Genomic DNA, 19,413 nt, shown 5'->3' with positions numbered 1-19,413 from the left:
TGGCTAGAGAGGTCCTTCTTCTGTAAGGCTATTCAGCACTCCCAGCACAACTGCAAGACAGGTGTCTGAGGTGAGTTATGATTTTAACATTTTCATGAAATGCCATCTTGTTGAAACGTTGACAAACTCACCATTCTGGATGTCTTTTGGTGTGACACCTTTTCTTTAAAAGAAGCTTAAGTTATTTGAAGTTTTGGTCATATTTCCATGTAGATCTAGGCTGCTTTGTTATAGCTAGCATGCTGTTAGCATGCTAATGTGTACATAGTAGCCTCAAGGTAAACCTAAATGGAGAAAACAGTAATATGGTGTGACACTTAATCATATGGTGTGACATGTCTGCTTGTCACACCATATGACTTGACTGTCACACCATATGATTTATACTGTATTTAACTACAGATATAACAACAAATAACAAAGTTCCATGTTTCTTTTGTACATTTAAACATTTGTTTTAAACATTTTTACATAAAATGTAATTTAGCTTCATTCAGTGATACTTCAAATTCATCAGACAGAGCAGAAACCCCTTCACAGAAACCTTAACATATTGTTTCAATCTAAACAATATTTTCTCTTTGTCTTAAACTATACATTGCATTTTCTTTTGTCAGCTGGAAAATGACAAGTGCTGAGAGAACGAGAAAGTACAGGGAGAAACTAAACAATGACCCAGCAAGGAGAGAGGAGCCAAAGGGGCGAGACTGCATTTTCTACGAAGAGCAGGAGGTTGTCTGTGGCATAGCAGAACCGCAACAAGGCAGCCGGTTTGCTACCCTCACCAAATACGACTGGCTGATGTACAATACAGTCTAAATGTATAATCTAATCTGATCTAATACTTTTGTACTTTCACTCACTGGACTGGACAGTGGACAGTGTTAAGGTAGGACCCGAGACAAAACTAGCGAAAATAGCTGATCTACAAGCTCTCAACACGTTGTGCTGCGAGAGCTTGTAGATCAGCTATTTTCGGAGTTGCGCAACCCAGCACTCTTTAGCTAGTGGAGATGTGGTGTAATGTCATGATTCCTAATTACATTTGTTCAACACAAAATGCTGTGTTCAAGTTCAGGAGACTTCGGAAAAAAGCAATTTACCTGAATGCTGAGTTCTGTTTCCACTAATTGGTGTTAATAAAATGTTGCCTTCAATGCCTTGGCTCCAAGTGTGGCTATGCGCCTTATTGTCCCTTTAGGATCCTTCTGCCGTGGGCCGGCAGAAGACTTAGGTGTGCGTAGCATTCCTGTGCACATCCTCATCATCCATCTACTACTACAATTCTTTCTTATCCCATGTTAACGCCCTACAATAATATCCTGTTCAGAAATATTAAGGCCATGTTATCCTGGGTAATTGTTTAATCAATCAGTAGTTCAGTTCAGTACTCACTAATAGGTAGGTTAAAACACAGTTTGCTTTGACACATGAAGATATGATCATACGGTGTGACACTAAATCATTTGGTGTGACATTCCAAATAGTGAGAAATCATACCTTTATTAATGATTAAACCAAAAAAATGTTTATGGATTACATAGAGAATATTATCAGGAAGAGTCACAAATATTTGTGTAATTTTAGAGAAAGTTTTGACAGAATACATTTAAAATATGTTGTAAGATCATGAACATGGGCCTCACACAGAGTGTCGATTATGAAAAAAATATACAGATATAATTAATTTTCAAAAAACTATAGTGGATCACTGGTTAGTTATGATAAAGGACTTTGATAAAGTGAGTAACTTAAGAAAGATGTACTCCATTTTCATTTTATGAACAATTATTTTCATGTCACACCATATGACGATTTTAGGCACAAGTACAACAAACTGCTGAATAAAGTCTGATTCCAATAAAATATCTAAAAACAAAATGTATTTCCATAAGGTTGAGAGTGAGTAGAACAAAAGTAAATAACTTTTATGCCTGCAATTTAAAGTTTTTTTAAAAACACATTTTTTGGGGCGTCACGTCACTGACCCATATAAGCTGGTCAGATGAAAAAAAAAATGTTTTTTGAAAAAAAAAAAAAAAAGTTTTTTGAAAAAAAAAAGTTTTGGAAAAAAATGTTTTTTGGAAAAAAAAAAGTTTTGAAAAAACTCGGGCGTGCTCAAACAACAGTAATAACTGCGTATTACCTTACTGTACTGTATACTGTACCTCACTGTACTGTACTGTACATATTCTGTGTTCTATATCTATGAAGTCTGTGTTCTAGATCTATGAATTTTGTCACTCCCCCCCCCCCCCCCCGTGTATGTGTGTGTGTGTGTGTGTGTGTGTGTGTGTGTGTGTGTGTGTGTGTGTGTGTGTGTGACTTTTACTTATAACTGAGTACATCTACAGTGCAGTATTGATACTTTTAAGATACTTTTAAAAAAACAAGTGTAAAACATTTGAGTACTTTTTCCAACAGCTACTTTCCCCCATAGCCTGGAGGACTCCTGCTAAGTTTACAGTTGCCATATAGCCTATTACTCTATAAATCTATCTGTGATGTCTGATTTTACTAAAACTAGCATGCTTATTAGGCAGTAGTGGGAAAAGTACTCGCATTCTTTACTTAAGTATCATACAAGTGGAAGACTTGTATTCAAAATTTACTTGAGTACAAGTATAAAAAGTATTTGTATTGAAATGTACCAAAAGCAGAAAGTACGCATTATGCAGAACTTAATGTAACCAAGGTGTTCAAATAAGTGTATTGATTGTAGGCATTTTCCAAAATCTTGTGGTATTTCACTGCTACATATCGTTCTAAATATATGCTTTCTTGTCATTTAGTACAATGAATGTGTTACCGTGTCTCTAGAAATGTGCTCATTATTTGTGAAGATACTAACTGTAATTCTCAAAGACTCGCATTGGTTCATTCAGCACATCGTTTTTGCTCTGTTTCATTTGATATTAAAATGCAACTCGAATTAATCTACTGTGTGGACACTGATCAGATGACAGGAAGAAGCAGCTCATCAATGAATGTACTTTGTGTTGCTTTTGTAAATTGTGTAGGGTACGATATTTTCATGACTTCACACCAAAGCCCATATCATGGTCATAGAGTTAAATCATTGACAACTTGCATACTCGTTCAGTTCATATGTTAATGCAGATGGTATGCAGATGGTGTGACACATCACCTACTACAGCCTACAACGATGCCCAGGGCAACACTGCATATTGTCTATAAATGGCTCACAGTTTAAATAACGTACGGTTTATTTGGACAATCATCTGTAACAGATGAAGTATAATTAAATACGACGTGATTAACGTTTGTTTGACATCCTCATCACAATTACATTGGATGCATCGCGTTGATTAAAGTGAATGGCTGCTATAGTTTTGCTAGTTTTCATCACCTAATCACCTTCCTTTCATAACCTAATCTCTACGTTTAGAATTGAAAGAAGAAAAATAATGTTAATGTTAGTATGAAGCTAATTATAAAGCTTAAATGGATGATGATGTCAACAATGACTTGTGAAAATCAAAGAATGATAGCCGATCTACAAGCAATCATACAAACATTTTGTACTTTGATGCCAATACTTTTGTACTTTTACTCAAGTATAGACCTCTCTTTTCTTCTGTTTCATTTATCACAAGCAGGCTGGCCACAGGCACCGCCTCAGTGTGAAGGAATGGTGCTCCCTGCTGGACAAAATATGTCATTACAGCAGTACAGATCTGGAGGGCCTGGCCAATGGATCATGAGCTCGGTGACCATGTGACATGGACAGCCAATCGGCAAATAGGTCCCCTAGGTCCCCTGAATGTCTCAGGACAATGTAATCTGTTTAAAGAGCTGGTCCTGCTGACCAGCTAAAAACTCCCATACCTACTGGGAGAAATACAACAATGCGTGAACACAGCAGCAAGATTTGTGAACTGCTCTGTTTACACAATGCTGTACCCCCTCCAACTGTATATATGTTCCCCATTTTCAACTGTTTTATTTGTATTTGTGATACTTGCTTTGGCAAGCTCCTTTGAATTGAATTGAAATGAATTGAATTGAATTGAATTGAATTGGTTTGGTGTTTGTTTTCCCCTCCTTGTAACACGTGTGGGGATGAAGTCTAGCTGCAGCTAGGCTAGCATAATCCCCCCCTATTCATTATGCCTATTCAACAAGCATTTTGCTCTTCCAGTCTGTCCACAAACTGAAGGATAGGCTTCTATTTGTTTAGCTTAAGTTCTAGCAGCATAGGCTTTTTTTGATTGATTGATTGATTGAAGAATTTATTAGAAGTTTGCAATAGAAAAAAAGTACAGTTTCATGACAGTACAAATCACTGGTACAAGGTCAACTAAAAGGAGATCCTAGAAAGCCGAGGCTTATTTCCAAAGGAACCACACTTTAAGTATCTCATATAACATTGAAAGACAGACGGATAGAACATAGTACTTTATCTAGGATAATATCAGTTTCAAAAGCATAACATCAAAAACAAAAAAAGAGAAAAGGGGGGGGGGGGGGGGGGACATGGGGGCTTAGTCTATTTACAAGTCACGGGTAGCAGCTGTCTGAAGGTGACTTTTCATACCAATTTTGAAGGAGGCTAGGGATTTGCTCTCCTTTAGGGCTTGTGGAAGGGCGTTCCACATGTTGATGGTGTAGCCTTTGTTTAGTTTTTGTTAATAGGCCTTGTGGATCTTTCATCTGTTTATTAATTTGTTCATATTTTATATGCTGTGCATGACTGGCATCTGATCTCAGATTGGGAATAATGCATCCTTTAAGCTGGTTACTTTGAACTCAGGTATGGTTTCCTTGATTCCTTCAATTTGATTCAGATTCACAGGATACTTGGCGGTCATTATTTAGTAACTGTCGCCCTCTGGCGGTTACAATTGGTCAAACCCAGAAGAGCCATGATGGTCACAGTCAGACCAAGATTGAGTCCAAGATTGAGTCAGACGAGGAAGAATGGGTCTGACAGCTCTGACTGACTAGTACACAGAAGGGTTTAAATCACGAAAATAAAGTTTAAACTGTACGCTGAAATTCACACTGCTGGTGTGTGCAAACCAACCAACAACGTCAGAGGTAAGCTTTTAAGCCCGTCATGTGTCTTATCTATACTGTAAACATGGTTAAAGGGAAATGCGCGGGCGCAAATGTCCGTGTAAACAATGTTCCTTCTGAATCCGTTGGAAATAAATTATTTCATATTTTGGACACGGTTATTTTATTTATGTCACTCTTGAATGCTGCATATGCGTGCATAAACTTTCAGAATGGTGTTAACTTAATCGCTTTTATATTTTATTTACAGTAGTAGTTTATGTCTGACTCTTGAGGTTTGCATGTGCTGGACTGGAGGAAAGTAGATCAAAGATAGTGGAATAAGGAGTGGTGTAAAAAGTACTCACATTTTGTACTTGGCCTAAGTAAAAGTATCAATACTGCAATGCAGAAATACTCTGTTACAAGTAAAGAAAGTAATTCAAAATGTACTTGAGTAAAAGTATCAGCATCAATATATACTTAAAGTACTAAAAGTAAAAGCAGGCTACTCATTGTGCAGAATGTCCCATTTCACATGTTCAAAAGATCTGCTATTTCCAAATGGCCAAAATATAGGCTATAATAAGGCTGAAGTGGTTAGTCAGTGTGTTTTGTAATAATAATCAGAATCTACAAAGTAACTAGTAACTAAAGTTGTCAAAAAATTGTGGTGGAGTAAATGTTTAATATTTGCCTCTGAGATGTAGTGAAATAGAAGTAAAAGTGCAGAAATGTTGAAATACACCAGTAAAGTAAAAGTAGGCCTACCTCAAAATTGTGAAAGGCTTCCCTCCACACCACACCCACTTTCCACATGAATGAAACATGAACATTTAACAACAAATATGTGCCTACTCACTACACTATAGGCACAGTAGTTTAGTTGTGTCATCATTACTGTCATACTTTAGCTACACACCTATATAACAAGACAAACCGGACTGGACTTATTTGGCTTGAATATGTTGATAAATATGTAAAAGTTTATGGTATTATGAGGACCAAAGTGTAGTTTATTCTTGAGTATTTTATTGCATCGGGTGTGTTGACCCACATGTAAGCTATGATGCCTGCTATAAATCATTGGTTCTTTTGAGGTTTTATTCCTCTTATTTGTTGCTTATTAGCTTTTCACAAGGCCCCTCCTCCCATTCCTCCAGGTTTCCATAGAGAGCTGGTGGGGAGGTTGGACCATTGGAGGGAACAAGGGAGGAAGTGCAACCTCTTTTCCATTTGTTTTGCTGAAAAGTTCCACCTAACTTCATCATGTCTGCTCCTGGTAAGCAACGTCTACAGACTCTACGCAGTACAGCTACTAGATTTCATAAATGATTGAAAGCTAGATAGAACTAGATAAAATCCATTAAAGGCACAGAGAACAGCTTACCTTGTTAACCCATTTAGGCCTAGAATTATTGAATGCTTTAACCAGTGAAAAATAGCAGATATACAAGCTCACAGCGCGGAGCTTGTAGATCTGCTATTTTTTTTAAAGTCGTGAAAATGTGTGCAAATCTTTGAATACATGTATTTTCAAAGCGAACGTTTGTAACTCAAATTTTGCTTCTGAGGGGTCCCCGGAACTAAATATCTTGAGATGAGGGTCCGTGCCAAATATATATCATTTTGGGGGTCCTTCAAATGAAAAGGTTTGAGAACCACTGACATAGTAGTCTCTCAAGAACAGACTAACTGAGCTCCAGTTAAGTGAAAAGGACCTTTTCTTTGACGATGGCTAGCCAGATTGCTGACATAGAAACATAGGGTTTTCAAAAAACCTTAGAAGGATTCAAAAGACACTTATAGAATCGGGTCAAAATTCTAATTTTCACGATTTTTCAAAAATAGCAGATCTACATGCTCGCAGCACAGCACTCGGTGCCGTGCTATGAGCTTGTATATCTGCTATTTTTCAATAGTTAAAGCATAAAATAATGATACACAATATAGTGTTCTGAATGTTAAAGGGTTGAAACTTGTTCATGGATGTGTTTAACAGCACCTTCATTTTCCTTCCAGCTAAATTGTGCTGGTGTGCAGTTTATGAGAATCTCACGAGAAAAATGGGAGGGTTTAAAACATTAATATCACATCATGGATTTTTTACAAGACTTATGAGGTTAGTGGAATATTGAGATCTTGGATTTATTTCCTGTACTAAAAGCAAAAAGGTTTCAGTTAAAAGTATGTAATAATAATAAAAGAAAAATCATTGTAATCACATGCATATCCACAATTCAGCCAAGGAAATGCTGAAGAATGAGGATATTTATCTCAGTGATGATGTTATGCTTGCAGAATTCATAATTCACATAATTGACAGATTATATTACCTAAGTACAGGTTCTGTGATGATTGCTTTCACCGCAAGTTTCCAGTTTACGTTTTCATTTATAAAGTCATAAATGATCGTCATTATATAGTGAATGAACAGCCTCCCTGAATGACCTGTACTGTTCCCTGCCTAGTCCCTCCTTGAAGCCGTTGGAGGACCCCCCCTCCCCTTCCCAACGTAATGAAATATGAAAGGAATTCCAGTTGACCGTAAACTTAGATATACCCTCTGAATTGATCATCTTGTCCATAATGCTCTTCTGTTTTGAGTGGGCAATAATCTGTAATTTCCCCTCTACATTTTAGTTTGACATTCCTCTGCCTGACGATGCATTAATACTAGTTACATTTTTCCTGTTTTGTTTTGTTCTAGCGGAGTCAGGAATGTGGGGGAGGGTGGAGGAGGTTCATGGGGTGTTACTCACATATTACTTGGTGGGAGAGAAACATGACCGGTTGTGTCATTTAACATGGGTTGAGTTTTGAGAAAATGCAGCACACCTTGTGCACCCACAAGGCCAGAAATCTGGGACCTGAACATTAAATGTTGAAATAAGTTATAGTTGGTAACACTGTTTCCTGTCTTACACAAGAAATCAGTGAACTGCCTTCACATTGTACAAAATACAGCAGCAAGGATTCTTACAAGAACAAAAAATATGAACCCTATTCTCGACACTGGTTGGGTTACCCTTCGTGTTCAGAATTGATTTTAAAATTGTGTTGAACTTTGCCCCTTCTTATGTTTCTGACATTCTCATTTCTCACCCCTTACCTCCCTACTTATAATTATCAGATCTGCAGACAAGCTGTTGCTTATGTAGGACAGGGCTTATGACAGAGGGCATTAAGAGCTCCGCAGTTGTGGAATAAACTTCCTTTGGGGATCAGACAAGCTACCTCGGTGTCGTCTTTTACATGCTTTTAAAACATTTCTTTAAAGTAAAATGATAAAATAAAAGTGCTGCATAAATAAAGTTTATTATTATTATTATGGGTGTTGTTATCAGTTTGTTTTTCAATTATTATTACTTGAGAGACACTCACATAGTCTTCATTTGAACATTTTGGTTTCATTTAGCAACGTTTTCATTCTGTTCATTGAACTTTCAAACTGTAGGCTAGGCTAACCACCCTTGAGTGCTCATAGTCCTGCCAGTGAGATTTTATTGGCTGCATTCTGTCATTACTAAATAGTCAAATGACCTCCAAAGTAGGTTAGCAGATAGATGTTAGAGACCATTGTTGTTCTGTCCGATCCACATGTGACAAACAAATATTTGGTCTGTGAGTGAAGATACACATACATAGTCAAGATACAAGCATGGTAACCAGCAGCCTAGTTTTAGATTCACTGAACTTTATTGTCACATCATCACATGATTACAGGGAGTAAGTAAGTAGTAGGTGGAATATTTTTTTGTGGAAGCTCAACAGTTACAGGAAGAGTTGGAATGAGTAGAATATAGGCTACTGTAGAGGAAAGGAACACAGAACAAGTCAAACCTCAAGGCGGATGCTGTCAATTTAGCATCTGAAATTAGCAAGTCATTGACAACATGACTGATATGACATTTATTTGCTGTCAAACTGCTTTTGCTGCAAATAAGAATACATAACCAGTATGCTGCAAGCTAAAGCTCATGTAAAAACTATCAAATAAATCCATTACTGACTACTGTGGTATGTTGTGAACAGATAAGTATATCTAGGAAGTAAAATATTTCAGAAGTGTTTATTTGTTTGTTCTCAGCTCAGTTAATATTTATGCATTCATATATCAGATTTCATGTGTTGTTTTCTTCTTGCTGTTGGAATTGATAGCCATGTGCACTGTAGTGTATGTTGTTGTTTGTATAACTTTTATGATACCTTTCTATTGTACCTCACTGTAGGCAGGAACATTCTGCAATGTAATGTTCGCTAGCCAGTTCAGACATGGTATGAATAACAAGTAGTTTCAGAGGTGCTTCCAAGCAATTGTTTCAGATGTTTCCTTGCAAATAAGCATGGATACAGGAACATGCACACACACACACACACACACACACACACACACACACACACACACACACACACACACATTTTTTAAAGATATTACACAACAATAGTAATATAATATATGTATCTTGAACAATGGTCACGTTATGACACTATGCCCATCAACCAACTAGCGTGACACTATTTGATAAATTGTCTTAATAATGGCTTTGCATTCATTGGGTTGAGCAGTGTGCATGAAATAGTTTTTATGAAAATATTCAACTTTTCTCCAGTGAAAGATGTTCCCGATGTTCCCACTGAGGGTTGTTGATGTTCATCTTTAGCGGGTATGTGGATAATGTTTTGAAGTAATTTCTTGTCTTTACTTCAGTCTACCCAGGCACTCCAAGCCAAGCTCCCTACCCGAATATGCCCCAGTCTGGAAGCTACTCCATGGCTCCTTATCCGGTTCCTCAGGGCGGGTATGGTGACCCCAACCAACCACCTCCTCCGGTAGGCTTCAATGTGGGCTTTCAGCAACCAGCACAACCAGTAATGTATCAGCCAGGCCCTGTAGGCCCAGGCCAAAGTCCCGTGCCAGGGTCCGAATACGGAGGCCCCCCGGGTGGAATCTCCCCAGCTCCTGCACCAGCTGCAGCAGCAATCGCTGTTGGCGTACCGCCAGGGCTGGAGTACCTCACACAGGTAGGCTGGAAGTACAGGGTCTTGTATCTAGATTTAACTGGCTTGTGTTTTTGGGTGACGGATGTGATGTGGTTCGTTTGTTTATTGCCTTTCTCTCGTGTTCTAGATCGACCAGATACTGATCCACCAAAAAGTGGAGCTCCTAGAAGGTAAAGCTTGTTAAAGGAGTAGTTCACCCCCAAAATGACTTTTTTTCTATTGATTACTCATGCCATGGAGACTAGAGTTCAATAATATTTTTTTGTTTTTTGTCGCATTCCTAAGACAGAAATGTGATAACAATAAATTTACCCCCATTCGTTCCGGATGGTGACCCGTTTCGAAACGGGTCACCATCCGGAATCAATGGGGGTAAATTTACTCGAATCAAATTTTGGTCTTAGGAATGTGACAAAAACCAAAAAATATTATTGAACTCTAGTCTCCATGGCATGAGTAATCAATAGAAAAAAAGTCATTTTGGGGGTGAACTACTCCTTTAATCCATCCTCTATGGCTTTCTCTTGGTCTCATACAGCTCTCCTCCATAGCAGTGGTCACTGCACCCAACTTTAACCCTCTTGTTAATGCATCAGAGTGATAAATTGACCTCTGCCACCAGACATCCTAATCCTAAGATATTTATACATTTCCTTCCTTTTGATTTCTCCACCACTCCCACTTATCTGTTCCAGTTTCATTTCCTTCCGCTGCCTCCTTTTTCCCTCCCACTTCCTACTCGTACTCCAGAACAGAAACTTTCTTGTGCTTCTGCAGGTCAATAAAAACAAAAAAAGACGATCCACAGCCACAGATTCCACAGAATCCACACAGATCAAAACAATCAGTCAATTTTGTAATAAAGAAGTATCTTTTACCGTTTTTGGTGTGCAGGCTCTACCTCTTTGAAGTTGGGCCTTCTTAGCCCAGCACTGTCTGTCAGAAACAAACAATGGACAATTTTGAAGAAAGGTTGACTGAGGATAATCCCTCTCTGAGCGGCTACAAACACGTCCAGGGCAATTCAGTAATGGATTGGAGAAAGATGGCACACACTTTGTCCACTGTGTCTGTCACCAGAAAAGGCGACAGACAGAGATCCTGGTGGTAAAACACTCCAGCGCTATACACAGTGCTTCAGTAGCTCACCTAGTGGGAGTATAGGAGAATAAAATAATGTTGTCCTCCTAGAACTTTTTTAGATTTGGCCTGCTAAAGACACACCTAGAGGTACAATCCCTGCCACACCAACATAGCATGTCGTTAAAAGGTTTAAAAAATGTAGCAAAAGATAGCAGATCTGGTCTTATCGGACCCAAAAACCTGGCATCGATCAGGCGTTACAAAAAACACGGTAAAAGCAGTGGCCAGTTCATCATAAAGAACGCCTTCTTGTCGCCCTCGTCTCCAGCGTTCATCGGCTTTGAGACGAACAATCAGTATGAGATCAAGAACAGCTTGGGCCAGAAGATCTACAAGGCGAAGGAGAAGAACGACTGCTGCACCAGGAACTGCTGCGGCTCGCTGCGGAGCTTTGACATGAAGATCAAGGATAACATGGACAGAGAGGTCATCCGCCTCATAAGACCCTTCCGCTGCGTCTCCTGCTGGTGCCCCTGCTGCCTGCAAGAGGTGGGTGCGGGTGTGTGCTGTGATTAATTTAGGCCATAAAAGGTCAAATAAGGCAATAACTAGGCTGATGCCCGTTGGAAACAATTCTCATTGGGCACAATGCCTGTGGGGAATGCATGATGCCCCTCCAGTTATTCAGTACAGCACCTGTTGTCAGAGTACTTGGAGGCCAGTCTATAACGTCAATACTATGATGTCACCAGGGCTCTCCATATATGGCCATAAAAGAGACACAGACAGAAAGACATAAGGAGCTCTCCAAATATTGTATGGATATAAAAGGGACCCATAAAGATCCTTAGATTTGAGTTTATTGCCAGCCGTTGGTCCGACCAAATTCCCACATGGAACAATACACAATTGATTTGTTTGAATAGCTGTCTTTTGATCATTGAATTGTTTCACCCCTATGTGTGTGTAGTGTAGTGTGTGAGAGAGAAGTGAGTTAAGAGAGTTATAGATCTATTAAGCATGCCTGGAGATACATAATTCAATTGTTTATTCAGTACCAACCCTGCCCTCATTAGGCCTTGACAAACACTTCCTTGATATCAGAGTACAAATATTTGACTTGATTCTTATGGTGCTGAGGTGAGGTTCAAAGACAACGTGGCAATAGTTCAGACCCGCTAATGACCCTGTTAACAGCTGATAACCCTGACGAGTGACGACTTAAGTATTATTTGTTAATGACGTCCATCTGGTGTCGCTTTGTGAGCTTGTATTATTTTCTACCAAAATGGAGAAGCTAGGGTTAAAGTGCTTGATAATTTCATGACTACAGATACAGCCAAACCTTTCTTTGTGTTACTGTTACAGTATGTGTGAGTACTATACTTGGCTGTGTGAGGACGCTCGTTTACAGTAGTGACCTTGTCGGGCTGGGTTTTGTGGAGACTATGAATGGCTCTTTGTCAGCACAAACTGTCACCTGGACTGGCCAAACCGGCTGCCATCTCTTCGTGTCTGGTTGTCTCTATTAAGTTACACCATTGGCAGACCACAACACAGGACATTCCCAAGCTTCTCCCCTGACTTGAATGTATTTCATGGTTGTTTACCCCACTAACAACGGGAGTCATGTGAAGCATGTTACCCATGTGATGACAGCAGTTCCTAGGACAGTGGTTCTCAACCTGTGGGTCGGGACCCCCAGGGGGTCCCCAAATTATTTGGGGGGAGGGGGGACAGTCCTCTTACTAGAAGACAGTAAGAGGACATTGGTTCACTGGTCACTCATCCAAGCTGCTCCATGTGACACGTGTGTAAATTCATGTGTATTTATAGTACGTGTGTAAATTCATGTGTATTTATAGTCACCTTGTCAGGGACAGGGTTGTTTTACTTTCACTGTTGCTCCGGGAGCTCGGGGACTCGGTTACACAGACAGCATTGCCATCCAGAATGGAAGGCTGGACGACATGGTCTACTTTTGCCCATTTCTGAACATTGTAGTTTTTTTTACATGAATTTAACACAGACACGAGATCTGCTGCTGATCGGGGAAGTGCACCCGTGTTCAATGCATTTCTGCCTGTACGTGTGTTCAGATATACACTTGTGTGGACAGAGATTTTCTTTAAATGGAGAACGAAAATATCTGTATACGTGTAGTCTAGGCTCCCCCACTATCCATTCCAGTACTACTACTCCTATCTGAACAGGCTGTAGCAGTTGCTAGTGCAACGACAGAGATTGGCCTCCCTGACATGCTTCACACCTGCAGACATGGCCAATTGTGTTCGTTGGAACTGTGTTTGTTGGAAAGACAATGAACAGAATCTACCTAACCCCTGCGGCATCCAAATTTGAGTACCATTAGTTAATGTTTTGTAACTTATTTGGATGAAACTTCATCCAAATAACAAGATGGCTTGAGCAAGTATTGCGCCCAAGATCAACGGCAAAGTTCATTGTTACCACAGTTGACAGACATATTATGTACCATTTGTATTATGTGTTCTTGTTATATCTCAGCATGTATGTATGTGTGTATCAATGCTAATGTACGTGTGTGTGTATTTTAGATGGAGGTGCAAGCACCACCGGGCACAACCATAGGCTATGTGAAACAGGACTGGCACCCCTTTGTGCCGCACTTCTCCATCCAGGATGCCGAAAAGAAAACCCTGATGAAGCTTGAAGGACCCTGCTTCGCCTGCAACTGCTGCGGGGATGTCAATTTTGAGGTGAGGACTATAGCTCTTTTTTTGTATGATGTACTGTCTTTTGCAAACTTGCTCAGTCTGAATAGATGACATAAAACTACGGTAAACTAATCTTGTTCCCTCTGGACCCTAACAAAAATACCTATTGTCTGTGTATTCATACTTTCATAACACTGCAGTGTTACGATAGTGGGTGACAAACTTTGTTGTGGAAGAAATTGTCTTTGTGCTTCCTCTGCAGCTAAAGGGGAAAGATGGAGGCAAGCCCATTGGTCGCATTAGCAAGCAGTGGAGCGGCCTTCTGAAAGAGGTCTTCACAGACACTGACAACTTTGGTATCCAGTTCCCTCTGGACATGGACGTCAAAATGAAGGCCGTGCTCATGGGAGCCTGCTTCCTCATTGTAAGTCTGTGTGTTGTTTTTAACACTTGGGCTGCCATAGTTTTGCCATAACTAATGTAGATTAACGGCCATGTATCTTTCCTATTGTTTTTACTCGATTTGCACGCGGTGGTACCCGTTCAACGTCTTGTCTTTCGCACTGAGAAGACAAAATACAACCGCGGCAATCCATGAGTCAGATATAGTCCATAGAACATGGCGCCGTCTTGACCAAACGAGCGATGTAGGAAAACAAAGGGAGAAAAAGCCATTTTACAGAAACCAGATAGAATGGATGTGAATGAGGTTAGTGGAACCGGCAGGGTACAGCTTTCAAGATGCATCTTAACGTTTTTTTTTTCCCGCTCACCAGCTGCCGCCACAGCACCTGTTTACCATGGTAATCAGTTAACACGTCCCTGGGCGTGTTAACGGGCCGTGGCGCTGAACTGCGGTAATCCTTATCACGTTCCTGGACGTTTTTGGCATCATGTTAACCACAAGAACCTTAACTTCCAAATTCTGGGAATGTTATAATAGGTGGACATTTGCTATTTTTGTCAAAGACATTTGTTGTGAAGTGAAAAAAGAGGATACCAAGTAGAACCTTGGGGGACCCCAGTCAACACACATTTTATTAGATTTAAGTGGTAAAACAATATCTCTTGAATGATATTTGTAATATTGGGATCTTGCCGTTTGGACCTGTTTATCCAAGAACTATAGAATCTGTGAAATAAAATGCACAAAAGGTTCTGATGCCTGCTCTTCTATTTCTTCCTCTCATCTTCACCCTGCAGGACTTCATGTTTTTCGAAAAGGTCGGGGAAGCAAACCAGCGCAGCACCGTCTTTTCATAATGAAGAAACCGGGAAGCGTATCCCATCCTGCTACATCACTTCCTCTGTTCATGCACTCTGTATGTCCATTCCGTCCAATGATCCGCCCTTCTGCCTGGATCACTTCCTTAGTCTAATGTCTGTTGGATGTTGCCACCACAGACATAAAAAGGTAGACGCCTCTTCCGGCTCTCTGGTACCCGTCTCGCCTTGGTGGGCATTTTTGATTGACAGGCTTGGAATTCTTCTGTGTCGTAACAGACACGGAAGGTCGGCAGGCAAATCAGAGGCAGGTTTGAATGGAAAAGTCCCGGAAAAGACACGCTGTGATTGGCCAGTAGTTTTTTTTGAGTGGCAGCCTGCCCTCGACACTTCCTCTTTTGTGCCCACCAAGTTGGACGGGTTGCTCCAATCAACTGCAGCGGGTAGATGAGGTATCTAGCTTTTTATATCTGTGGTTGCCACACACTGCCCGTCCCATTGTCCGGTGAGATATTCTACATCGTCCACAGACCATACACACCTTTCTAAAGTCTGTCGGATGCAGCCAAACTGCCCATCTCATAGTCCTTGGGCTATGGGATCTTATAGGACGGACGTCAGTTTCACTCATCTTTGAATTGTTGTTTCTTTGTTTTCCTTTTGTTAATTGTCATTGAACAATATACCAGTATAGCTCATATAACATACAGTATATACTTGTCCCCAGATTACAAAAAAGATAACCACATCATATTGGTATTCTACTGTTTGATAGCAACACATTCATATTTTTTGCCAAATATCTCTCAACTATCTGCATTACTCTTATTCCTTTTATTCTGTCTGGTGATGTTCTTTGTCATTTATATGAAAGTATCTGAAAAAGTGAGTGCAATATGATAGTAGATGTATAAGATGTATTAACTGCATTGTTGTACGAAATGGCCATGTGGTCCATATAGGATAATCATTACTTAGCAAGTAAAGAGAGTAGAACAGGGGTCTTCAACAGGGGGTCTGGGACCCCTAGGGGGTCCACAGAGATACTATAGGGGGGCCGCCAAATCTTTGTGTGATAGGATCATGTTGTTACATTAACCACTTGAACCCTAGCATCCCTATTCTGAGTGGAACATTACCCAAAAATAGCAGATCTACAGCTTGTAGTTCGGCTATTTTTGTCAAAGACGAGCAGACAAAAATATGTTACAGTATAGTTCAAGTGGTTAAATGTCTGCAAAGACACATTACTCCAACGTGATGACAGTGCTGTCAAACAAGTGTAGGCTCCATGGAAGAAGAGCTCCAGTAAATATATTATTTGTATACAACGTTTCAACCCCTTCGGGTCTTCATCAGAAGAAGAGGAGGTTCGCACACTGTTCCAGAGCTCCAGTAAATATTTTATCTGGATACAATGTTTCAATCAGGTATGATGAAGACCCAAAGGGGTTGAAACGTTGTATCCAAATAAAATATTTACTGGAGCTCTGGAACAGTGTGCGAACCTCCTCTTCTTCCATGGTGTGTATATACCTGTATTCTTTGGTTCGACACCTGTACATTTTTGGAGATGTGCGTGCTTCCCTCCCTGCTCTGAAACAAGTGTAAGCTGTCTAAGAAATATTTGCAACACAATGTCTACAATATGTAGTGGGGGTCCCCGCTTCATCTCGCTCTCTCAGCTAAGGGGTCCCTGGCCTGAAAATGTTGAAGACCCCTGGAGTAGAAGAAATATGTTCAGAAAAGGAAACAGAATGTATGTATGTTAAATGTCACAGTGCTCTTTCGCTACCTCTTTTACTTCCATCCTTGCCTAAAATAACTGTACTGTTGTTTTTATTATACACTACACAGTATAGTGTGTGGCCTACATGACCTACTATCCCTTTCGTTGCCTTTGCTATGTTCAGTATAGGTAGCTCAAACACTATCTGTACAGCCTAGTTTGTGTTTATATCGTGTGGCCTTTCAGTGTTGGTCTTCTGGGTGGAAACTGACCTAGCAACAGAATAGAGTCCCCTCCCACCTCCTGGGCGGGGTGTACGGTAAACACCACCATATTGAATCACTGCCAATGCAATAAGAGAGAGAGAAGGAAGAATACAGAGAAGTAGGAGTAAGGTCAAGAGTATGAGAGGGAAGTAAGCAGCAGCAGTAATGTTGAAATCGAAAACAAAGAGAGAAGTTAAGGTTCCTAGTCAATAATGTGACGTCTTGCTAAATGGAAACCCCCATTGGGTTTGGCCTTTTGTTCTGTCATTCCTGTTGCATTAGGGCCAGTGGAAAGAGGCTGATGGGTTGCTGCCCTGACAGAGGCATGGTGGAGGGAATACACAGTAATCTATGCATACGTCACCCATTGCACTTGAATAGTCTGTCTGGTTTCAACCATGAATGGGTCGTGTGAGGTTAAATGGGTGTGCCTCCTGTGAAGCTGGGATTCCATAAGTGGTTTCAGACCCTCACTCTCTGCTCTGTCAAGGCTCTAGATAGACTTTTGTACTATTGCTTATCTGTTGATATGATGTAAGAGAATAATAACTTTGTGCTGTCTTCTACCTGCATTATTCGTGTGATTTCTAAATATTTAGCCTGTGTATGGCGTGAGTGACCACTATCAAAGAAATGGGAAGTAGCCAAATCATTTGTACTTTATAGTAATAACATTTATTTGGTATGTTAGATGCTGAATCAAAACACATCTTTGCAATGTAAGGTGCAGCACCTGCAGTTGGCATGAGCCAATAAGTCACGTTTCCTTAAAATGTGTTTTTTGTATTGTGTTTCTTTCTATGACACTGTTGTTTTGTAATTCCAAATGTCATTTTTACAAAAAAAATGAATAAAAGTCCTACTTCTAAACAAATTGTTGAAATGCAAAACGTGTATGACAGAGCATGCCTGTTGAGGGAAGGGATAAGGGATGGATCAGCCTTAGTTTAGAAAGCCCTGCTACATGAAAGACATCTGTTTGCAATTGGAAAAGTTGATCCTAGCCTTAGAGGGATATCCACTCTAATTCTCCACCCTCAAGTACAGAGTCCCCTTCCAGTAATGGTCAGCTGCTCTAGTCTTTACTTCACCCTAAAACCTAAAGTAAAGTAGTTGTGCTCGTGCAACCAGCTTTAGGCCTGGCAGTTCAGTTGCGTCTGCAGTAGTCTCGCGTAGCCAGAAAACTATTTGCCAACAGTCTGGCCACGCGAGACTATATCTGTAGTGAAGGTGATTAGGTCTTGTTAGACCAATGTAATCAAATGTGGCACTCACACATACTGTAAGAAGAAAAGAAAGGGGAAACCTCAACACAAATAATGACTAAACCACGCCCTCTCCTGGGGAGCATGTGTGAAATGCAAGTTGATGAAGAGGCAGTTCATTCAGTTCATTACTGTAAATTCCAGAGCACTGAAGACCTTTAACTTTGTTTCTTAAACGGACTGACACACTTGTGTGTTTCCATGATGTACAACTTGTTTCATGCTATTTATGATTTAAATGTGGATGTTTATTCACACTTCCAAGTGTAGACTAAGTTGGAGTGCACCAAAACGTTAGCCTGGAATCCAGACTGATTCAGTATAAATTCACTATAATTCAACAGGACATTACAATAGAAAATAGTGCACTCAGTAGGAGAGTGCAAACCTCTGCCAACCCATATTATGTAGCCTACGTGTAACTGTCAAGGTATTACCACTTTAGCGTAATTTTGCCCGTGATTATGACCTTGTTCTTTGACCCCAAAGAAAGTAAATCCACACATCTGTTCTTGATGTTGACCTAGATATTTCCTCTTTAGGGCAGTGTATGTCATTCTCAACAAATTTTACTGAAAATCTGCCCATCCATGTCGTTTGATGATGGCACAGTGATGGCACATGAATAGCAAAGGATGACATCACTTAATCTATTTTTCCACCAGGAATGCAGGCCCATCAACCATTCTTGAGAGATATGGATTGCGATTTTGACCTTGATTGTGACCTTTGACATTTTCAACCTCAAAATGTATTTCATATTATCGTTCCCTCGTACTTTCATGACAATCTGGCCACCTGTCTGCGGGTTATTTTACACATAAACCCCATCCAACTATGTTGGAGGTCATAAATGATAATAATTATCATAACAATGTTTCATAATTGCCATTTCAATGTCTTTTGTACAAATAGCTATGACACTTAAAGGAGTAGTTCACCACTCTTCATATAATAGGTCCTCACTAATGTTCATGATAAAATATCACAATTCTTTTCTACTCAGTCCAAGTCTCCTAGGAGAGCTGTGGGAAGTTCAGAATTCATCGTCTTGTGACATCATTTTCCAAAAAAAAAAATTAATCAATACTTTTGAAAAAAATATTTAGATTTTTATTATCGCGAGA

At 40.0% G+C, this 19,413-nt stretch overlaps 1 protein-coding gene across 1 annotated transcript; it reads left to right on the top strand.

Moving 5' to 3' along the window:
- Nucleotides 1–4,933: 4,933 nt before the first annotated feature.
- On the top strand, nt 4,934–15,447 carry LOC308297763 (phospholipid scramblase 2-like). The gene is made up of 8 exons (XM_080741328.1): nt 4,934–5,061; nt 6,183–6,301; nt 9,731–10,044; nt 10,151–10,193; nt 11,435–11,655; nt 13,683–13,844; nt 14,065–14,226; nt 15,006–15,447. The coding sequence occupies exons 2-8, from the start codon at nt 6,289–6,291 to the stop codon at nt 15,063–15,065; spliced, it is 975 nt and encodes a 324-aa protein (XP_080597454.1). The 5' UTR covers nt 4,934–5,061; nt 6,183–6,288; the 3' UTR covers nt 15,066–15,447.
- The last annotated feature ends 3,966 nt before the right edge of the window (nt 15,448–19,413 follow it).

This window comes from Nannobrachium achirus (assembly GCF_963921795.1).
Source record: "Nannobrachium achirus genome assembly, chromosome: 14".
NCBI lineage: Eukaryota > Metazoa > Chordata > Actinopteri > Myctophiformes > Myctophidae > Nannobrachium > Nannobrachium achirus.
The sequence above is the reverse complement of the archived record's forward strand: the minus strand, read 5'-3'. Positions and strand labels throughout refer to the sequence as shown.